This window comes from Stenella coeruleoalba (genome assembly GCF_951394435.1).
Source record: "Stenella coeruleoalba genome assembly, chromosome: 17".
NCBI lineage: Eukaryota > Metazoa > Chordata > Mammalia > Artiodactyla > Delphinidae > Stenella > Stenella coeruleoalba.
Window position 1 is genome coordinate 17,853,976 of NC_137163.1, and position 20,371 is coordinate 17,874,346.

Genomic DNA, 20,371 nt, shown 5'->3' on the forward strand with positions numbered 1-20,371 from the left:
CAGGATTAACAGAGGTGAAACCAATAAAGGACAATTCAAGAAAGTATATTCTACCTTGGCGCTAAACAACATGTTTTACACGGTAATGAGGTAGGGATCGGCCATCCATTCATCTGTCAAATATGTGTTCAGCTCCTTTGTGGAGGATGCAGAGATGAAAGGCACAGTCCCATTCAAGGAACTCACAGTCCAGTGGGAAGACAGACAAGTACACCAACAATTACAATATAACGGGAAACTGCTACGATGGAGGCATGTGTTTGGGGACCAGGGAGTACAAACGAGAGAGATGTTACTCAGATCTTCCACCTGTTCATCCAGTTGGAATAATGTAGTGTAGCAACAACAAACTGGCCAAACAAATAAACCACAGTGAGGGATGAGTGGTCTGGCAGAGCTGACTCTTGAGATGAGTTTCAAAATTTGAGTCTGATTGAGCCAGAGGAGGAAAGAGAGCTCTGGGGAGTCAGAATAACATGTGAAAATCCATGAAAGGCTATAAGAACAGGGCACAACAGGAATCAGCCCTGAGTATGGAAAGGAAAAGGCATGTATGAAGATGTGGTACACCAAAATAGTGGTCTGAATTCTTCACTATTCTGCAATAGAATTATGCATCTGTTCTCTTGCAACAGGCTCATGCATCTCCCTAGCCCTTGGATTTTGACTTGGCCGTGTGACTTGCTTCAACCAATGGGATATCAGTGGGCAATGATGTGAACAGAGGTTTGAAATATGACTGGTGGGTGGGTTGCCCTGTTTATTTCTGCCAATGCCATAAGGAGAACATAGTCTAGGGAGCTACTGCCCCCCCAGCCAGGGCCCCAGCAGAGCAGAGCTGCCCTTGCCTCCCACAGACATGTGGTGAGAAATAATATCTATTGCTGTATGTTACTGAGATTTTTGTGGTTTGTTACGCAGCAAAAGCTGACTCATACTGAGAGCCCTGAGTAGTTCAGTTTGGCTAGAGCAAAGGGTACAGACTTGAAGTGAAGCTGACTGGGAAACATAACCTGGGACTACACAAAGATATCTTCCTGAGATGGCATTAACGTTGGGCAGTATTTCCAGCATATTACCCATCACCTAAGACAAGGACTGAAATCCAATGCAAAGAATCTGCTACAACCGACTACACAGACATTCCAATTAAGGATTTCAAAAAAAATTTAAGCTACAGAAACAACTATATCAGTTTTCATGGCAAAAAGTAAACAAAACAACAGTTACAGTTTTTTGTTATTGTAATAGTCATATTACAGTAGTACGAAGAGTGGGGACACAATTTAATGATAATTTTAATTTGTCAATGCCTTTTTAAAATAATTCTTTGTGTTTGACTGGCAAATGATTTTACCCTGATTACAATGAATTCCAGAAATAGGGACACGAAAAGTGTTAGTCTACAAAAAGCCTTTTCCAATAGGTGCTACTCTTTCAAGGTGCTTAAATCTACATCTTATATTTCCCTCTAAAAAGCTGCATCTGGCATTTGAATACTTTAAAGGAGGAGGGGGAGAAAGACACCCATTTAAATGGCAAAAACAGGCAGACACATCATGAGCCAACCCTCCACAAGTGCACTAGAAGTCAGACTGTGTGGAAATCATTCTTACAGATGAAAGCATCACCGTGGTTACATGGCAAGGGCAGAAAACCTTGGTTGAATTTAGAACAATGTGATTAAATACATACTCACAAATTCTATGCTCCTCCCTTCAAAGGTACAGCTTAGCCCCCCTCTACTTGAGCATGGGCAGGGCTTAGTGACTCCCTCCTAATAAAGAGAATATGATGAAATCAAAGCTGTGACTTCTAGGACTAGTTACAAAAGGTACTGTGGACTCATCCCTGCTCTCTTGCAGGGATTACTGGCTCTGAGGAAAGCAGCAGCCATGCTGTGAGAACATCCAAGCATCCCTATGAAGAGACTTGTCCTTCCCATGCAAATATAAGCAGAGTAGTCAGGGAGGGCCTGAGACCCTGCTAATCATTCCTGATAGTAAGTGAGCCAGCCATCCTGGAAGTAGCTCTGCCAGCCCCATTTGAGCCTCCAGCTAACTGTAGCCCTGACTGACATCTTAACTGCAACCTCATGAGAGACCCTGAGCCAGAAGCACCCAACTAAACTATTCCTGAATCCCAGACCCATAAAATCCACGATTATATATGTTTTGTTGTTTTAAGCTTCTAAGTTTTAGAGTAATTTGTTCATAGTAATAGATCAATACATAGGGCTTCTTTCTGCAGCCATGGTAAATGCAAAGGGTCATTCTGTAACAGGAAAAAAAAACAACAATCTACAAAATAAAAGATGGTACAAAGAGATAAAGAGATAGAGCATTCATTGTCAATGCCTTAAGGTCACTATACATTAGGAAAACACAATCCATCAAACCTTCAGAGAAAGGTCTTATTCCAAAGGACATTCAAACTGGACTTTACCGGATAATTAATGGGTGTGAAAAGAGAAAACTATTTCCCTGGAATTCATCTCTCAGGATATGAGAGGGAGGGGATAGGAAAGCAAGAGAGGAAGAAGACAAACATGTATTTCAGCAGATTTTTATCAGCAATGAAAAGACGATGTCTCATGCAGCTGAGTATCAACCATAATACAACATCACAGGGAAGACTTGTAAATATTTAAGCATCAACCAGTAACTTATTATGAGAGCTCTACTGGCCCTCTATCTTTCATCACGTTGATCTGTCCCATAAAGAGAATTTTTCCAGGAATAAACCAGGATACAAGGGACATTAAGAAGTTTCACAGATGCTTACCATTGAGGCATTCCTGGCTCACAACTACTATGCTTCACTTCTGAATTTGTGACCCAAGTTTTCTGCCAAATGTATCGTCTATGCCAACAGCTCTTTTCAGCCACAGGAATTGAACATAAGAACCCTACTTCTCTCACCCAGCTTTGAATCCATTGGGGACCTAGCTTTTTCTCTAGACTTCTCAGCCCTGTGGATTCACAGTAAACTGTGGCACGAGCATAAGGGACTCAGTGTTAGCTTTAGTGTGTCATCTGCTGCCCTGACAGCCACTTCTCTGTCTCTGAAAGGTGGTGTCACTGACTTAACGGCAACCAGAAGATGGCCGATTCCTTTTCTATCTGTGTTTGCTTAGGGGAGTTCAGTTGTGTTTCATCTTATCCTTCTCCCATCCCCCTTTTCTCATTTTCTGAAACGAAGACAATCTTTTTCAAGTTAACCACAGAACCTGACTGATAAAAATTGATCTCTAAAGATTGTCTTTCTTTACATCCAGTCATTAGAAATTTGGTCTTCGGTGGCAGGGAAAGCTCAAGGAGAGACATTTTCCAACTTCAAGAGTCACTCAGGGATTTTATCCTCAAAGAACAATAACAAATTAATCCTGAGAGCCAACAGAGGTTAGAAACTGCCCTAGCGTCAAGCTTTTAGACAAACGTGATATTTTCTCTTGATTAAAATGACATTCCAGGGCTTCCCTGGTGGCGCAGTGGTTGAGAGTCTGCCTGCCGATGCAGGGGACACGGGTTTGTGGCCTGGTCCGGGAAGATCCCACATGCCGCGGAGCGGCTGGGGCCGTGAGCCATGGCCACTGAACCTGTGCGTCTGGAGCCTCTGCTCCGCAACGGGAGAGGCCACAAAAGTGAGAGGCCGGCGTACCGCAAAAAAAAAAAAAAAAAAAAATGACATTCCAATATTAATATTTTTTAATCCTCAATAATAATATTGGAGTGACTAGAGCTCTTACATCCAAAAGATTTGATCCCACAGAGCAGACGTAAAGTGCTCATGAAATTTACAGAAACTAATGAAGTCCAGCAAAGGGAAAGTCTTTGCAATGATAACTTCCAGTCATTTCCAGTAAACTTTTTTTCAGGTGCTGGCATAGGGAAAGACATGACCCCGTCTAGTAGGAAAAAGGACATAATGAAAAATCAAGAGATGTATTAACCAAAAAACATGTGCCTGAAAAAGTAGGAGAAGGTAATTTACATTTATTTGCATAATGCCAGTGATGTACTTGCTATCTTAATAGATCTTCACTGTGAACACAATAGAGACAAATGCAGAGACATAAGTAATTGATAAAGCTCAACTATATCACCTTGAATTTGGAACTGTTGCATTTTAATAATTCTTAAATACAAGTACATTTTGATTTATTCTTTATGTTTCCATTGTAGTTATGCTGGAAATCTGTATATTGGAATAAAGTATTTGACCATAAATTACTCTCCTTTTACTTCTTTATATTACATAGTACGACATTCTATTTTTTTAAAATTATGTGTGAAGGCAGGTAATATTTATTATCTATAAGTTTCAGTTTAGAACAGTAACAGAAATGTTGCAAATTATTTGTTATAAATAGGAGACAATATGTTTGCTAGGGCTGAGAATCATGGCTTTATAGGTTTCAAGTCCCTTCCCACCTCAGGACCTTTGCACATGCTATTGCTGTCTTTGCCTAGAATGCCCTCTTCTGACTTTCTTTCTTACTGATATGGCAAACTCCTAAACTTTCAGGTCTCGGTTAAAACAGCACTGACTCAACAGAGTAAGTCAGAGTCCCCTCTTCCATGTTCATAGAGCAACCTACATTTTTTCATAACACATAAAAACTGAAATTAAGCTATTCATGTATTTTTTTGTTTAATATCTGTCTCTATGCAAAGTACATAAAAGGCAAGAGCTGTATCCCCTGTTTACCACTGTGCTGTTAACACCCAACACCAGGCCTGACATGTAGTAGATGCTCAGTAAGTGCTGGTTAAATGAATGAATGAAGATTCAGAAAGATTAAGCAGCCAGGATTACATAGCTAGTATGTGGCAAAGTTAGGATCCTAACCCATATATGATTGATGCCCCAAACTGCATTCTTTCCTTCCCATCATGCTGTTTCCAGCTAAAGCAGCATCACGCATAGTAAGGTGAAAACGGTTTCTCTTCTAAAATATCGGAAGTGAAACAAGATTAAATTACTTTGTTCCAGGTTTCTCCCTATTTGCCCCCAGGCTGAGACACTATAATAGAAGTATAACTTCTATGGCCAGATCCATGACCAATTTCCCTATAGGTTACTGCCCTACTGGGCCTATGCTAAAATCCAGAAGAACTGTCAAGTGCCAAAATATATAACCGTAAAAAATGCTTTTATCAGGGACTTCCCTCATGTCCCAGTGGTTAAGAATCCACCTGCCAATGCAGGGGACACAGGTTTGAGCTCTGGTCCGGGAAGATCCCACATGCTGTGGAGCAACTAAGTCCATGAGCCACAACGACTGAGCCCACGTGCCACAACTACTGAAGTCTGCGCGCCTAGAGCCCGTGCTCCGCAACAAGAGAAGCCACTGCAATGAGAAGCCCGCGCACCGCAACGAAGAGTAGCCCCTACTCGCCGCAACTAGAGAAAGCCCACGTGCAGCAACGAAGACCCAGCGCAGCCAAAAATAATAAATTTTTTAAAAAGTGTCTTTATCATGTTCATAGGTACCCAAAACAGGTCACCTGACTTCTCAAAGCTGGTCATCTGCCAGGTCACGGATGCCCCAAGGCTATCCAAACACAGCAGAACAGAATGCATTAAGAAGCTTGCAAATAGTACAACTATAACTCACTAAAACACTGGTTAGTGTAGCAGTTCACATGCTATTAACTGTGGATATTAGGAGCCATAATGAAACAGGGTTCACCAAACCCTGCACAGTGCTGGCCTCCTCTGTGAAACGCCTGCCAAGCAATGAATTTAAAGGTGACAACAGGGCAGAGGTGAGCAAGCACAGATATTCTGGAATCATACACATCTGGATTCGAATTCTGGTCCCCTGCTGTTCAGCTGTGTGGCCTTTGTGACAATTGACCATCTGGCTAAGCCTCAGTTTCCTCACCTAAAAATGGGGCTAATACGGATCTCATAAAAGTTTTATGAACATTAAAAATATACTAAGCAACTGCTGGCTTATTAAGTAATTGCTTAATAAATGATAGCACCGTTTCTTATCAAAGGCCACAGTGCTGTCTTCCTCTAACTTCTGACAGCATGTACTTTCCATATAACTTGCTTAGCAGTTGCCATCTCCCTACTTGTACATTCAGTTAATATATCATATTCTTTCCTTATCCAAACCGTGTCTTCTATTTTATCCAAATGAGGTTGTATATATGGGACCGAGCACAATATTGCCAGATGCATCTGGCGCCTAACATAACAAGCAAAAGCCATAAATCATAGTATTATCTCACACACTGCCCAGCCAAGAGCCTTACATAAACCTTGAATTTCATAAATATTTGTTGATTTATTATAGAAAATAAACCAGCTATGAATTCCAGCTGTTATGGATATACAATCTAAACATGAAAATCTTTAGTTGGGTGGTTCCTCTGATCCAGTATATTTTGGAGAATCATGGAAACTGAAGGAGTTGCATGAAGACTGAAATCAGGGAAATTTCCCAGTTCTTTTCAGATAAATAAGTAAACTGAATTTTGTGGAATCTAGACCAACTAAGCTACTGTTGTCTGGGTTCACAGATGGTTCAAGATATCAGTGTGGATAATGAACATGTAAATAAATGGAAAAAGGAAATCAACAGATTGGTCATCTGGGAATGACATGCAGAGATCACAATTAGAAATTGAGTTGTCAAGACGATCTCGTTAGAATCACACAAGGCTAACTGGAGAGTGAGTTTAAGTTAGAATAGATAGGACTCAATTGTCACAGTTCAGGGAACAACAGAGGAACCTCAGAGCTGATCCCACCCATTTTTCTAAATTTTGGAAGCCAGGCTACAGAGCCATTTACCTGAAGATGGTGCAGTTTAATGGGGAAAGGCAGCGAAAATGTAGCCTAGTCCATGGAGGAATCGCTTTTCTCTGACATAAGTTAACAGTGAGGAGAGAAAGCAGGCGCGTCACATTTTGCTTCTGTGATGCAAGTGGAACCCCTTCAATTCTGGGTGCCAATAATGAGCCAAGTCTCAGCTGGAGTTTAAGCTTTGGAGGAACAATGTGGGCTGCAGGATCTCTCTGAATCATTAAAGTCTGAGGATTCTCTTTCTACTACAACCTATGGGAGAAGACAGCTAAGAGACTGTTCCACACAATCTTATGAAAAATACTTTAAGTTAAAGGAGACAAAGGGTTAATGAGAGCGAGAAAGACAATCAGATGGAGTGAAAATACAGTCTTCTGTTAGGAAATAAGGCAAGTCGTGAATGGTCGTCTACTTCGCCGAGCTGATGTGGAAGGAATGTTTGCAATTTCTATTCTCTAAAAATGCATATTCTTTGGATATTTCAATGATAAGAATGGCGTTAATCAGGGGCTTCCCTGGTGGCGCAGTGGTTGAGAGTCCGCCTTGCCGATGCAGGGGACACGGGTTCGTGCCCCGGTCGGGGAGGATCCCACATGCCGTGGAGCGGCTGGGCCCGTGAGCCATGGCCGCTGAGCCTGCGCGTCCGGAGCCTGTGCTCCGCAACGGGAGAGGCCACAACAGTGAGAGGCCCGCGTACCGCAAAAAAAAAAAAAAAAAAAAGAATGGCGTTAATCAAAGATCTTGAACTAGAACAGTGTATTTCAAACTGAGGTCATAAAACCCAAAGGTGCCCCTTAGCCATTTTTTTTTAATTTTTATATTGGAATATAGTTGATATACAATGTTGTATTAGTTTCAGGTGCAAAGCAAAGTGACTTAGTTATACATATACATATATCTCTTCTTTTTCAGATTCTTTTCCCGTATAGGTTATTACAGAGTATTGAACAGAATTCCCCATGCTGCCCCTCAGCCTTTTAACAAAAGAAAACAGGAAACAATAGTAAGGGAAAGTATTATTTCTATTTGCCTCAGTTATATAAGTTTGAATGCACACACATGCACATGCATACAGCATCATGATGTAAAGTGTATTTCTTCTTGTTCATTATGTTTAAGAAGTTTGAAAAACTTTTGAAAAATTAGAATAGAGAAATCAGATGGAGTACTTCTGGTGAAAAATTAGCCGTATCAATAGAGTCATGAATTTTTTTTTTTAATGAAGACTCAGCAGAAAGTGAGGTTCCCCTCAATGCTATGCCAGAATCTCAACACCCATATTTCTTACAGTCTTACTTTTGTAGCTTATTATTTGTCTAAGTACACCGCCTAGTAATAGCACTTATTTTTACTCATTATAATAAAGTGTCCTTTTAAAATTGTATTCTACACTATAGTGATAATCATATTTTATACAGAAGAAAAATCAAACTGATCTCTGGTTTTTATTTCCAGTCCTGACATTGGCTGACTTCTAGCCTCTTTGGGCCTCGATATCTTTATAAGTTTCTTTTTTATATAAAATGAGAGGGTCAGGAGAAAAGATGGCTGAAGTTTCTTCAGTTTTAAAATTCTATTGTTTTGATTTCGTGGAAAGGCAGACATTTTTCTGTATCAATCTTTTCTGGGTTTTTGGACCACAAGGCTAATATCAAAACATGAATCACTTTGCTGTATACGTGAAACTAACACAGCATGGTAAATCAACTATACTTCAATAAATACTTTTTAAAAAAAATTATTGTGCTCCTTGCAACCATGAATCCCAATTGCAACAGGATTGAAATACTCTGCTGGGAATGAAAAGTGCCCTGGGCACTGGCCTATAAACCCCTACCTTAAACCCCAAAGCGCACCCTCCCAGTTGGTGATCAACCAAAATCACCTTCCCTCATGCTCAGAGGGCATTTCTCACTTTCTCTTACTGTCATCCTACCTGTGTTTGTGAAATACAGGATTTTGCTTATCTACTATACTCTTTCGGAATATATACATACATGTATGTCAGCAAATTATATCATGGAAATTCATATTTTGAGGGCTGTCTGGACCACTGTTTGAGGATCCTTGGCTGACTCTTCTCTGATCTAAGCATTCAAGTGTTCTTGCAGAGCAGGAAAGACTCAGTCTGGCAGGAACGAGGACAGGACTTCCAAAAAGAACAAAGACAACTTGTGACTTGCCGAGTGTGACTCAGGCGCTGGCTCTGTGCTCCCTGAGTCACAGCTGATCCATCACCAACCCCATTAGAGGGTGTCCTGTTGACAGAGGTGGCCACCTTCCTGGCTGCCAGATCGCTGGTACACTGCGAGGAAATTATGTCCTTCTCTACATCTGCTGATTTAGTGCCCTGGCACAGGAAAACCCTTTAGAAAGGAAAATCAGAACTGGGTTGCAATCAAAGCAACAATTATCTGATGAGGACCTATTATTGCACAGCAATTCAGACCTGAGCCCTGCTTTCTGCCATCATGCTGTTCATTAACATGTGATGACTGCTAAAATGGGTGGGAGAGATGGTCAGAGCATCAGGTATTCAGGGGGTGGAGACATCTGTTGGTCCAGAACAATCAACAAAAACTTCATGCATGAGACAGGGGTTAAGCTGAGCCTTGAACTAAGAGTGAGATTCACATAAGGCAGGGAAAGGAAAGGACATTTCCAAAGGGGGAAGAACAAAGTGTCCAAAAGTGCAAAGGCAGAAATGCACATGGCCTGTTGGCATGGATCAAGAATAAACATGAGATATTATCTTGGTAATCTGCATTTTACATCTCAAGTTTGATCAAAAAAGTATATCCTACCCATCTCATTAAAGCAATATGACTCACAAGAGCAGATAGGTACTAGTTAGCTTTTCTCCCAATCTACATTCCATAAAATTGTGTCCTAGAAAATACTTTTATTGGTTATCTCTTTTCCTGTCACTTTCTTTGTGGCTGATACGTAACCCCTTTTCCCACTCCTCTTTGACCTAATCTGCTTCTGGAGTGGGAGATCTTGGCCAATTACAGGATAGGGTGAAATTCAATCGAAAGAATCCATTATTGTCTTACACAACACTGCTAAGACCTGTAAAGGGTAGAAGAAAAGGCTAAGTAGGATCTCTATTCGAAAGAAACTTTAGTAGGAAAGATTAAACATTGGCCCATGGAACTGTTAAATAAAATACTGCCTCATGTTATAGGAAGATGAGCCACAAACAGTATTTAATTTGAAGTTTAGAACTGGCATGGTCTACATAAGCACATGTAAATCATATGTTGATATGACTCATGCCTTACCTCAAGGCTGACCGTTGCCTGGTATGGGCACTGCACAAAAAAATGTACCAGACCTAGGAAGTGAGTTCTCTACTTGCCATGACACATGTGGACAAAGAATGCTGCTTGCCATACGAGCAAACAAAAGATGTTGTGTCCATCAAGCCAGCAGCCACTACGGCTGCCCCCACCAGTGCACCCTGAGGAGATTCAGGATGGAAAGGAACAGAATACTGGCTCTAGGTAGTTAAGGTTCGTATCAAAGGAATGATTTCAATGAGCCCAGACTCTTGCATCTTCCCATTCATAGGAAAGTGCTAAACTCATTAATTTGAGATGCCTGTTTTTCCTTAATTAACAGTTCTCTTTTGATGTTCCCACTACCTGGTTTTTGTTGCAAAACTCCTACAAATCCAGGTCCTCCTTCATCTCTTCGGAGCAGCTCCTCAGACCCATCTGAGAGGCTGCATCCCAGGCTTAAGTCCTCAGTGAGTCCGCCAAATAAAACATAATTCTCAACTTTTAGGTTGTGTGTGTGTTTTTTTTTCAGTTGACACATATGTTTGATGCTACATCTGTCCAGAGTGGGGTATCATGTTGTAATTCTACCTGGATGGGCATATTTTTTTTAATTCATCCATCTAGTGGGGACCTCTTTCTCTCATGAGCTCAAAAGCCTTTTAGAGGTGAATTGGGGTTTCTGATCCTCCCTTTGCATACAAGCAGGCGTGGCTCTTAATAAATGTTTTGTAGATTACTCAATTTTCTCAATATTGGGAATTAATAAACAAGAAGCTGAAGAATAGCTGGAATAGAATTAATTTAGGTCCATTATTTGGAACTTTATCATTGCATAAGCACCACCGTTACACTCTTGTTTCGGCGCACTCAGTGAGAGGAGTGGTCCAGCTTACCTCGTTCTCCTGGGGTCCCTGGCACACCCGCATTTCCTGGGAAGCCTGGGGCACCTGGGGGTCCTTGTTCACCAGGGGTTCCAGGGGAGCCTGGTCTCCCAGGCTCTCCAGGAGGCCCTTGGATGGTCCGAATTGATGTTGACTGGCTGGGAATCTGGTTGAGGATGGCTGTGTACCTGGCCATATGACCTGAGACACGAAGGACAAAGAAGCATTCGATGAATTGTCACACTTAGAAAGGGAGAACTGAAGGTATTATCTGTCAAGGTTCCAAACAATTCTGTTAGACACCCACCAACAGGAAGAAGCACATCCCTCTGAAATAAGTTGATTTCCAACTGAAAACTTTTTGCATTTTACTTCGGATGATATTAACAGCTGGACTGTATTCAAGTCGCATCTCATGTGTTTGGAATTCCACAGCTCACGTCAGCATCTCAGTAAACATCACTGACCAGAAATCATAAATTTTATCTTCACCCCCAACATTTATCTGACCCCTAAATCCTCACCCAGCTGCCCCTTTTCCCCAGCGATTTCCACCCAAGTAATATGTCTTTCTTCCAACCCACAAAGCCTGTCCCACCCTCTTGCTCAGTAATCCCCAGACAAGTGCTCTGTTTCAACTCATTTCTTCATTGCCAAGGCTTTTTGCAGAAACCTTTACTTGGGTCCCAGCTGCAGAAACTCTGAATAGCTTTATTTTTTAAAAAAATCTGGCGCTCTCTCCCAGAATCCCTTAACTCAGCTGTGCCTGGAAGAATGTATTTTAATAATTAGAAGTATAGATTGAGAAAGTATTTGATACCATAATGCCCCATTTTTCAGCATCATCAGGAGATAACATTTTCCCAAAGAAGTGAACTTTCCAGATGACTGTCATTTATTCCTTTGTAAACATTGAACCCTAAATAAAGAATAGTAACCATTTTTAGAGGGATGATTTCTAAGATATAGTCAATGCGTTCTTAAGCATAGGACCATGACTGTAAGTAGGATTGGCCTCCTGGTGACCCGGGAGCCATTAGTAGGCATGTCCATGAATGTGTGGGTGGGATCAGACATTTCCACATCTGCTTTTTCAGCTTCCTCCTTTGATAAAAGGGCCATCCTTTATTATTGATACTTCTCTAGCTGTCATCACCTCAGCCTCACACAGCTTCCCACATAAACTTTCCTAGCATAATTCAGATCTGGACTAAAAACCAGGTAACTGAGCATGTGAGGAATTCTATGCTAAATGATAATCAAGTTCTGAGGTGAAGCCTAAGGAAGGAAATAAGAAGCCCAGAGAAACGTGAAGGGGTGTGTGGGCAGATGATTGAGGTACCAGAAATAAAGCTTCTGGGTGGCTTGGGTTTTGCTCATAGACTGGCATAAAATCTCTTCTATTGTTTTCCTCTGACAAGGACATTGACAGGCAGGGCCTCCCTATTTTACTGACATGGTTCAGCTCTTGTATAACCCCTGTTGGTTTCTATTTCCTAGAAGTTATTCACAAGAATCTGAGAATTGCTGATGGGAAAAACTGCATTTTGGACTCTCAATTTTTAGGGCATGTTTCAAATAATCACATATTTATATAAGATTTTTATTCTACAGTGGAATAAGATAGCAACTATTGTGAAATCTTCCTTATATTATAGTCAGTGAGTCATGTTAGGATTTAACCCTTAGGTTTCCTTAAAATCATTACCCACCCATTTACAGTGTATACTTGAAATGAGAAACTTACAAAATAATCCAAGGTACAGGTTAGCTTTGGACATATTCTACTTAATGTTGTTTCCCTTTTATAATTAATTGTATCTTCAGAGACCCTATTTTGGCATTAAACTTAAGTAGTTTCATTTAACTGATAAATTCTTTCACAACCACTAGTTTGGGCAATATAATACAAAATGAAATAAAGTTAAAATATAGGGAGCATTACTACTACATCTGAAGAGAGTAGCTTTGTATTCAGTTTGCCCTAAGATTTACGTCTTAATGAAAACTCTTCCAAGCCCCTGTAGACCTTCACTCCATGCTTTCTGCAGGATGAGATCTGGGTTTATCTACTGCAGATGGAATTTTGGACCCAGCCAATAGCACCTTCTTGGACACTTACAGGATTCCCAAACTTCCCAGGTTAAAAAAATATAACCTCAAAGCTGTTAAGGCAGCCGCTTAGGTAATGTTGGCCTTGGAGATGGTGGATGCTACAGAACCAGGGGGCTTGGCAGCAGAGCTAGGCCAGAGCTGTCTGGGCTTGAGAGGAATATTTCATCTCCTTGTGGCCTCAGATCTTTGTGGAACTAAACAAATGACTGGCAGAGAGAAGGGCCCACTCTAGTAACCCTCTGGTTAGATTACTGAGACAAAATATACAGTCAGTGGGCAGGGGAGAAATGCACAGATGCGTGGGTATGGAAGTGAATGAGCATGAATCAGTAACTGAAATACTGGCCTGTGGGAAAGTTCAAGTTTAAAATGAAGAAATGGGACAGGTGTGATATAAAGTGTGTTCCAGTGTAATTTTTGGCACGGAGCCCAAGTATCATGTCAAATGTTCACATGAAGCCTGTCCCCATGTGTGCATGTATGTTTGTGTGTCCACATTTTTTCTGGTATAAATCTTAAAGAATAAAGGGAAGGGCCTTGGGCTAACCAAAAGCAATGGGTAAGAAAGAGATATGGATTTAAATCTAGGGGCTTGAAGGTAGCTTCTGATGCCTTAGTTTGGCAGCTTTCAAGTGCTGAGAACTTGAGAAAAAAATCTATCTATCTGGAGAGATGAAGAAGAAATAAAAGATTTGATATGGACAGTCAAGTTAAACCTATATGGGCAAACAGAGAGTTTTTGGACAAACAACAGAGAGGAATTTGGTCTCTGCACTATCGATGCAGAACTCTAGCGTAATATGTAATGATCACTTAGATGGGTTAGTGATGGCCATCTGTAAAGCTTATGTTTCTGCAACAAGACAAAGCTTAGTCTTTACGCTTGTGTGAAAGGCAAATTCCCATCTGGACGTGTAATAAAAAAACATCTGTAACTATAACGCACTTACTTTGGATGAGCTGTTCGCACACCTGATGTGCCACTGCTCTCACCATGGCTTGAGACTGTAGGTCACCCTGGATGAGAAAAAAGCAGACTGCTGACTCTCAGCCACAAACCCAGCCAATGGCAGGACTTCCAGGATGGAAATGGGACTTGACTCATTGTTGCCAACCTGGGCTCTTTGTCTCCTAGCAACAGGTAGGATTGACCACCATGGTGCACACGGAGAAGGTGTAAGCAATCTGGCACTCATGGTACAAGGTTCCTGAGAGCCTTTATGAAATTAAAAAGTTCAAGTGCTTCTGGCCCCAGATTCTAAAAAATTTACTAGTTTTGTAATAAACCCATACGTATTTAATGCCTTATTTATCGCTCTTTACAGTTTGAAAATACAGCAATTTCTCAACCAGTGGCTTACTTAATACTAACAGCAACTCAGAGGAAAGATGTTAAATCCATCTTACAGATGAACAGAGTTAAACATACTGCCCAAGTGTTCACAGAGGTAACTGGATGAGCCCAAGGTCACTGCTGTTTCTACTAGAGCCGACAGCACAATTATATGAGCAGTGGCACAATTTCTCAAAGGATATAGAAGGCCCCTGAAATAAACTGATCTAAGTTTCGCAGCCAGTTCTTTGATTCCACGCTGCCTTTGTCTTCCTTGGTTCCCATATTGGAAATACACAAGCCTCAATCTACCGCTTGGCATTTTGAATAGAGCTTTTACTTTTCTGAAGCCTTTTCACATCCATTATATTATGTCTTCATTAAATCCACTTTGTGAGTTAGATGAGTTTGATTCTCTCCATGTTAGCCTGAAAGAAGTGGCCTAAGGTCATCTAGCTGGATAGCAGCAGATCTGCAACTAGAAGTCAGCACTCCTGATTTCTAGCCCACAGGGTGGTTTTCCCTTGAAAATGTGCTCACAGCCAAGCGAGTTGAGGAGAGGGGGAAGAGGAGTGGTATTAGAGCAATGAGTAATCATGAGAGTAAATGGTTATCCTTTATCAGGCTTATGCAACAAAAGGTGTGCAGTCAGCTGCCACTGGTCAACACTCCAGAGGATACTTACTCTTTCTCCTCTTTCTCCCTTTGCTCCAGGGACACCCTGTAAAATTTTAAATTGTCAAGTTACTTGTGACACTGCACTCGGCCAAGCATGACAGTGTATCTTTTCTTATTGTATCAACATTTTTTATTAGCTCTCATAATTCTACAGCAAAAATAGATACACAGCAACAGGGTTAAACAAACAGCAACCTGTAAACTCATCAAGCAGAGACAGCTGTTTTAAACATTTTACTCCTCCAGCCTTTGAATGCACAGACACAATAAGTTTGAATACAAAATTGGGATCATGCAGCAATACTGCTTTGCAACATAGTGTCACTGAATAAGTCATTCACATCGTTTCACACAAAACACCACCCTCTGAATTGTACTTTACTGATGCTGCATAATTGATTTCACAAATCTCTGCTGAAAAGATAAACTTTTAATTTTTGAAAGAATATCTCTCACAGAAAGGAAAAGATCTTCCGACTTAAGAGTTCAAGTAAAAGATGAAATCTGTGAAATCCCACATCCTCACTCTGCTTTCCATCCAGAATAACAGCAAACAATTCTTTCTCCCTGAGTCTCCCTGATGATACGAGCTTGTATTAACACGAACTGTCAGCTGAATCATTATTTTGTTTTGTGGCTTAGCTACTCTTTGATCCATAGGAAACTTTACCATATCTGTAAAAACTTTTACTGATAAAACAATGGCGTTTTTAGTGTTTCTGCAATGAAGTTACATGTATAATGCAAAACATGTGTCTTCAGAATAATTTCATCTTTTTGTTTCAACTCCAAGGCAGCGTAATAGATTTACTGAACAACATTTTATCCTCTCTATCAAAAGGGTAGTGAGTGCCATTTAGAGATGGAATTTGCCACATTGTCAGACTGTTCCCAGTTGTTACTATAATCTCAACAGGTCCCAAATCAAACTCATATCATCTCCAAAATCTCTATTCAGTTAGTCATCCAAATTCAAAATTCTGGGTTCACCCCACGGTGTGCAGGTAAACTGGCTTTCTGGAAAAATGAAAAGCCCTCACTTGTACTGTTTGCTGTTTTCAGAGGTGTAAATGCTTGTACTATGGCTGATTTCAAGTGACAAATGTGCTGTCACTGAAGATGGAGTTTCAAAGGGAAGAGAAGCACAAAATCTACTCTCCCAAGCACGTACAAGCCAGTCCAAGCCCATCACTGGTTATATCTTTTACCCTTCCTTCCCTTGCCTCCTTTTTTTCTTTTTGAATTTTATTTTATTTAATTTTTTATGCAGCAGGTTCTTACTAGTTATCCATTTTATACATATTAGTGTATATACGTCAATCCCAGTCTCCCAATTCATTACACCACCACCGCCCCTGCCACTTTCGCCTCTTGGTGTCCATATGTTTGTTCTCTACATCTGTGTCTCAATTTCTGCCCTGCAAACTGGTTCATCTGTACCATTTTTCTAGGTTCCACATACATGCGTTAACATACGATATTTGTTTTTATCTTTCTGACTTACTTCACTCTGTATGACAGTCTCTAGATCCATCCACATCTCTACAAATGACCCAATTTCGTTCCTTTATATGGCTGAGTAATATTCCATTCTATATATGTACCACACCTTCTTTATCCATTCGTCTCTCGATGGGCATTTAGGTTGCTTCCATGACCTGGCTATTGTAAATAGTGCTGCAATGAACATTGGGGTGTGTGTGTCTTTTTGAATTATGGTTTTCTCTGGGTATATGTCCAGTAGTGGGATTCCTGGGTCGTATGGTAGTTCTATTTTTAGTTTTTTAAGGAACCTCCATGCTCTTCTCCATAGTGGCTGTATCAATTTACATTCCCACCAAGAGTGCAAGAGGGTTCCCTTTTCTCCACACCCTCTCCAGCATTTCCTGTTTGTAGATGTTCTGATGATGCCCATTCTAACTGGTGTGAGGTGATACCTCATTGTAGTTTTGATTTGCATTTCTCTAATGATTAGTGATGTTGAGCAGCTTTTCATGTGCTTCTTGGCCATCTGTATGTCTTCTTTGGAGAAATGTCTGTTTAGGTCTTCTGCCCATTTTTGGATTGGTTTGTTTGTTTTTTTTAATATTGAGCTGCACGAGCTGTTTATACATTTTGGAGATTAATCCTTTGCCCATTGATTTGTTTGCAAGTATTTTCTCCCATTTTGAGGGTTGTCTTTTCGTCTTGTTTGTACTTTCCTTTGCTTTGCAAAAGCTTTTAAGTTTCCTTAGGCCCCATTTGTTTATTTTTGTTTTTACTTCCATTACTCTGGGAGGTGGATGAAAAAGATCTTCCTGTGATTTATGTCAAAGAGTGCTCTTCCTATGTTTTCCTCTAAGAGTTTTATAATGTCAGGTCTTACATTTAGGTCTCTAATTCATTTTGAGTTTATTTTTGTGTTAGGGAGTGTTCTAATTTCATTCTTTTCCATGTAGCTGTCCAGTTTTCCCAGCACCACTTATTGAAGAGACTGTCTTTTTCCCATTGTATATCCTTGCCTCCTTTGTCATAGATTAGTTGACCATAGGTGCATGGATTTATCTCTGGGCTTTCTATCCTGTGCCATTGATCTATGTTTCTGTTTCTGTGCCAGTACCATATTGTCTTGATTACTGTAGCTTTGTAGTATAGTCTGAAGTCAGGGAGTCTGATTCCTCCAGCTCCGTTTTTTTTCCCTCAAGACTGTTGTGGCTATTTGGGGTCTTTTGTGTCTCCACACAAATTTTAAGGTTTTTTTTGTTCTAGTTCTATAAAAAAAATGCCATTGGTAATTTGATAGGGATTGCATTGTATCTATAGATTGTTTTGGGTAGTATAGTCATTTTCACAATATTGATTCTTCCAATCCAAGAACATGGTATATCTCTCCATCTGTTTGTGTCATCTTTGATTTCTTTCATCAGTGTCTTATAGTTTTCTGCATACAGGTCTTTTGTCTCACTAGTTAGGTTTATTCCTAAGTATTTTAATCTTTTTGTTGCAGTGGTAAATTGGAGTGTTTCCTTAATTTCTCATTCAGATTTTTCATCATTAGTGTATAGGAATGCAAGAGATTTCTGTGCATTCATTTTGTATCCTGCAACTTTACCAAATACATGGATTAGCTCTAGCAGTTTTCTGGTGGCATATTTAGGATTCTTTATGTATAGTATCATGTAATCTGCAAACAGTGACAGTTTTACTTCTTCTTTTCCAATTCAGATTTCTTCTATTTCTTTTTCTTCTCTAATTGCCATGGGTAAGACTTCCAAAAGTATGATGAATAATGGTGGTGATAGTGGACATCCTAGGCTTGTTCCTGATCTTAGAGGAAATGCTTTCAGTTTTTCACCATTGAGAATGATGTTTGCTGTGGGTTTGTCATATATGGCCTTTATTATGTTGAGGAATGTTCTCTCTATGCCTACTTTCTGGAGGGTTTTTATCATAAATGGGTGTTAAATTTTGTCGAAAGCTTTCTCTGCATCTACTGAGATGATCATATGGCTTTTCTCCTTCAATTTGTTAATATGGTGTATCATGTTGATTGATTTGCATATATTGATGAATCTTTGCATTCCTGGGATAAACCCCACTTGATCATAATGTATGATCCTTTTCATGTGCTGTTGGATTCTGTTTGCTAATATTTTGTTGAGAATTTTTGCAGCTATGTCATCAGTGATATTGGCCTGTAGTTTTCTTTCTTTGTGACATCTTTGTCTGGTTTTGGTATCAGAGTGATGGTGACCTCATAGAATGAGTTTGGGAGTGTTCCTCCCTCTGTCATATTTTGGAAGAGTTTGAGAAGGATAGGTGTTACCTCTTCTCTAAATGTTTGATAGATTTCATCTGTGAAGCCATCAGGTCCTGGGCTTTTGTTTGTTGGAAGACCTTTAATCACAGTTTCAATTTTGGTGCTTGTGATTGGTCTGTTCATATTTTCTATTTCTTCCTGGTTCAGTCTCAGAAGGTTGTGCTTTTCTAAGAATTTGTCCATTTCTTTCAGGTCGTTAATTTTATTGGCATATAGTTGCTTATAGTAATCTCTCATGATCCTTTGTATTTCTGCAGTGTCAGTTGTTACTTCTCCTTTTTCATTTCTAATTCTATTGATTTGAGTCTTCTCCCTTTTTTTCTTGATAAGTCTGGCTAATGGTTTATCAATTTTGTTTATCTTCTCAAAGAGCCAGCTTTTAGTTTTATTGATCTTTGCTATCATTTGCTTCATTTTTTAAATTTATTTCTGACATGATCTTTATGATTTCTTTCTGTCTCCTAACTTTGAGGTTTTTTTGTTCTTCTTTCTCTAATTGCTTTAGGTGTAAGGTTAGGTTATTTATTTGAGATGTTTCTTGTTTCTTAAGGTAGGCTTGTATAGCTATAAACTTCCCTCTTAGAACTGCTTTTGCTGCATCCCATAGGTTTTGGGTCGTTGTGTTTTCATTGTGATTTGTTTCTAGGTATTTTTTGATTTCCTCTTTGATTTCTTCAGTGATCTCTTGGTTATTAGGTAGTGTGTTGTTTAGCTTCCATGTGTTTGTATCTCTTACAGATACAAACACATTTTCTGTAATTGATATCTAGTCTCATAGCGTTGTGGTTGGCAAAGATCCTTGATATGATTTCAATTTTCTTAAAATTACCAAGGCTTGATTTGTCACCCACGATATGATGTATCCTGGAGAATGTTCCATGAGCCCTTGAGAAAAAAGTACATTCTGCTGTTTTTGGAAGGAATGTCCTATAAATATCAGTTAAGTCCATCTTGTTTTATGTATCATTTAACACTTCTGTTTCCTTATTTATTTTCATTTTGGATGATCTGTCCATTGGTGAAAGTGAGGTGTTTAAGTCCCCTACTATTATTGCGTTACTGTCAATTTCCCTTTTTATGGCTGTTAGCATTTGCCGTATGCATTGAGGGGTTCCTGGGTTGGGTGCATGAATATTTACAATTGTTATATCTTCTTCTTGGATTGATCTCTTGATCATTATGTAGTGTTCTTCTTTGTCTCTTGTAATAGTCTTTATTTTATAGTCTATTTTGTCTGATATAAGAATTGCTACTGCAGCTCTCTTTTGATTTCCGTTTGCATGGAATATCTTTTTCCCTCCTTTCACTTTCAGTCTGTATGTGTCCCTAGGTCGGAAGTGGGTCTCTCGTAGACAGCATATATATGGGTCTTGTTTTTGTATCCATTCAGTGAGTCTGTGTCTTTTGGTTGGAGCATTTAATCCATTCACATTTAAGGTAATTATTGATATGTATGTTC

The 20,371-nt window shown here is 39.9% G+C and overlaps 1 protein-coding gene across 6 annotated transcripts in view; it reads right to left on the reverse strand.

Annotated features, from left to right (window-relative positions):
• COL14A1 (collagen type XIV alpha 1 chain) overlaps nucleotides 1-20,371 on the reverse strand; it is a 249,516-nt gene that overhangs the window by 14,276 nt on the left and 214,869 nt on the right. For 5 of the 6 annotated variants that reach the window (XM_079902459.1, XM_079902463.1, XM_079902460.1 and 2 more), the window contains 3 exons: nucleotides 15,121-15,156; nucleotides 14,053-14,119; nucleotides 11,000-11,188 (listed from right to left, as the gene is read on the reverse strand). In XM_079902459.1, the coding sequence (XP_079758585.1) occupies nucleotides 11,000-11,188; nucleotides 14,053-14,119; nucleotides 15,121-15,156 (292 nt within the window). The remainder of the gene's footprint in view (nucleotides 1-10,999; nucleotides 11,189-14,052; nucleotides 14,120-15,120; nucleotides 15,157-20,371) is intronic. The other variant, XM_079902461.1, reaches the window with a different exon arrangement.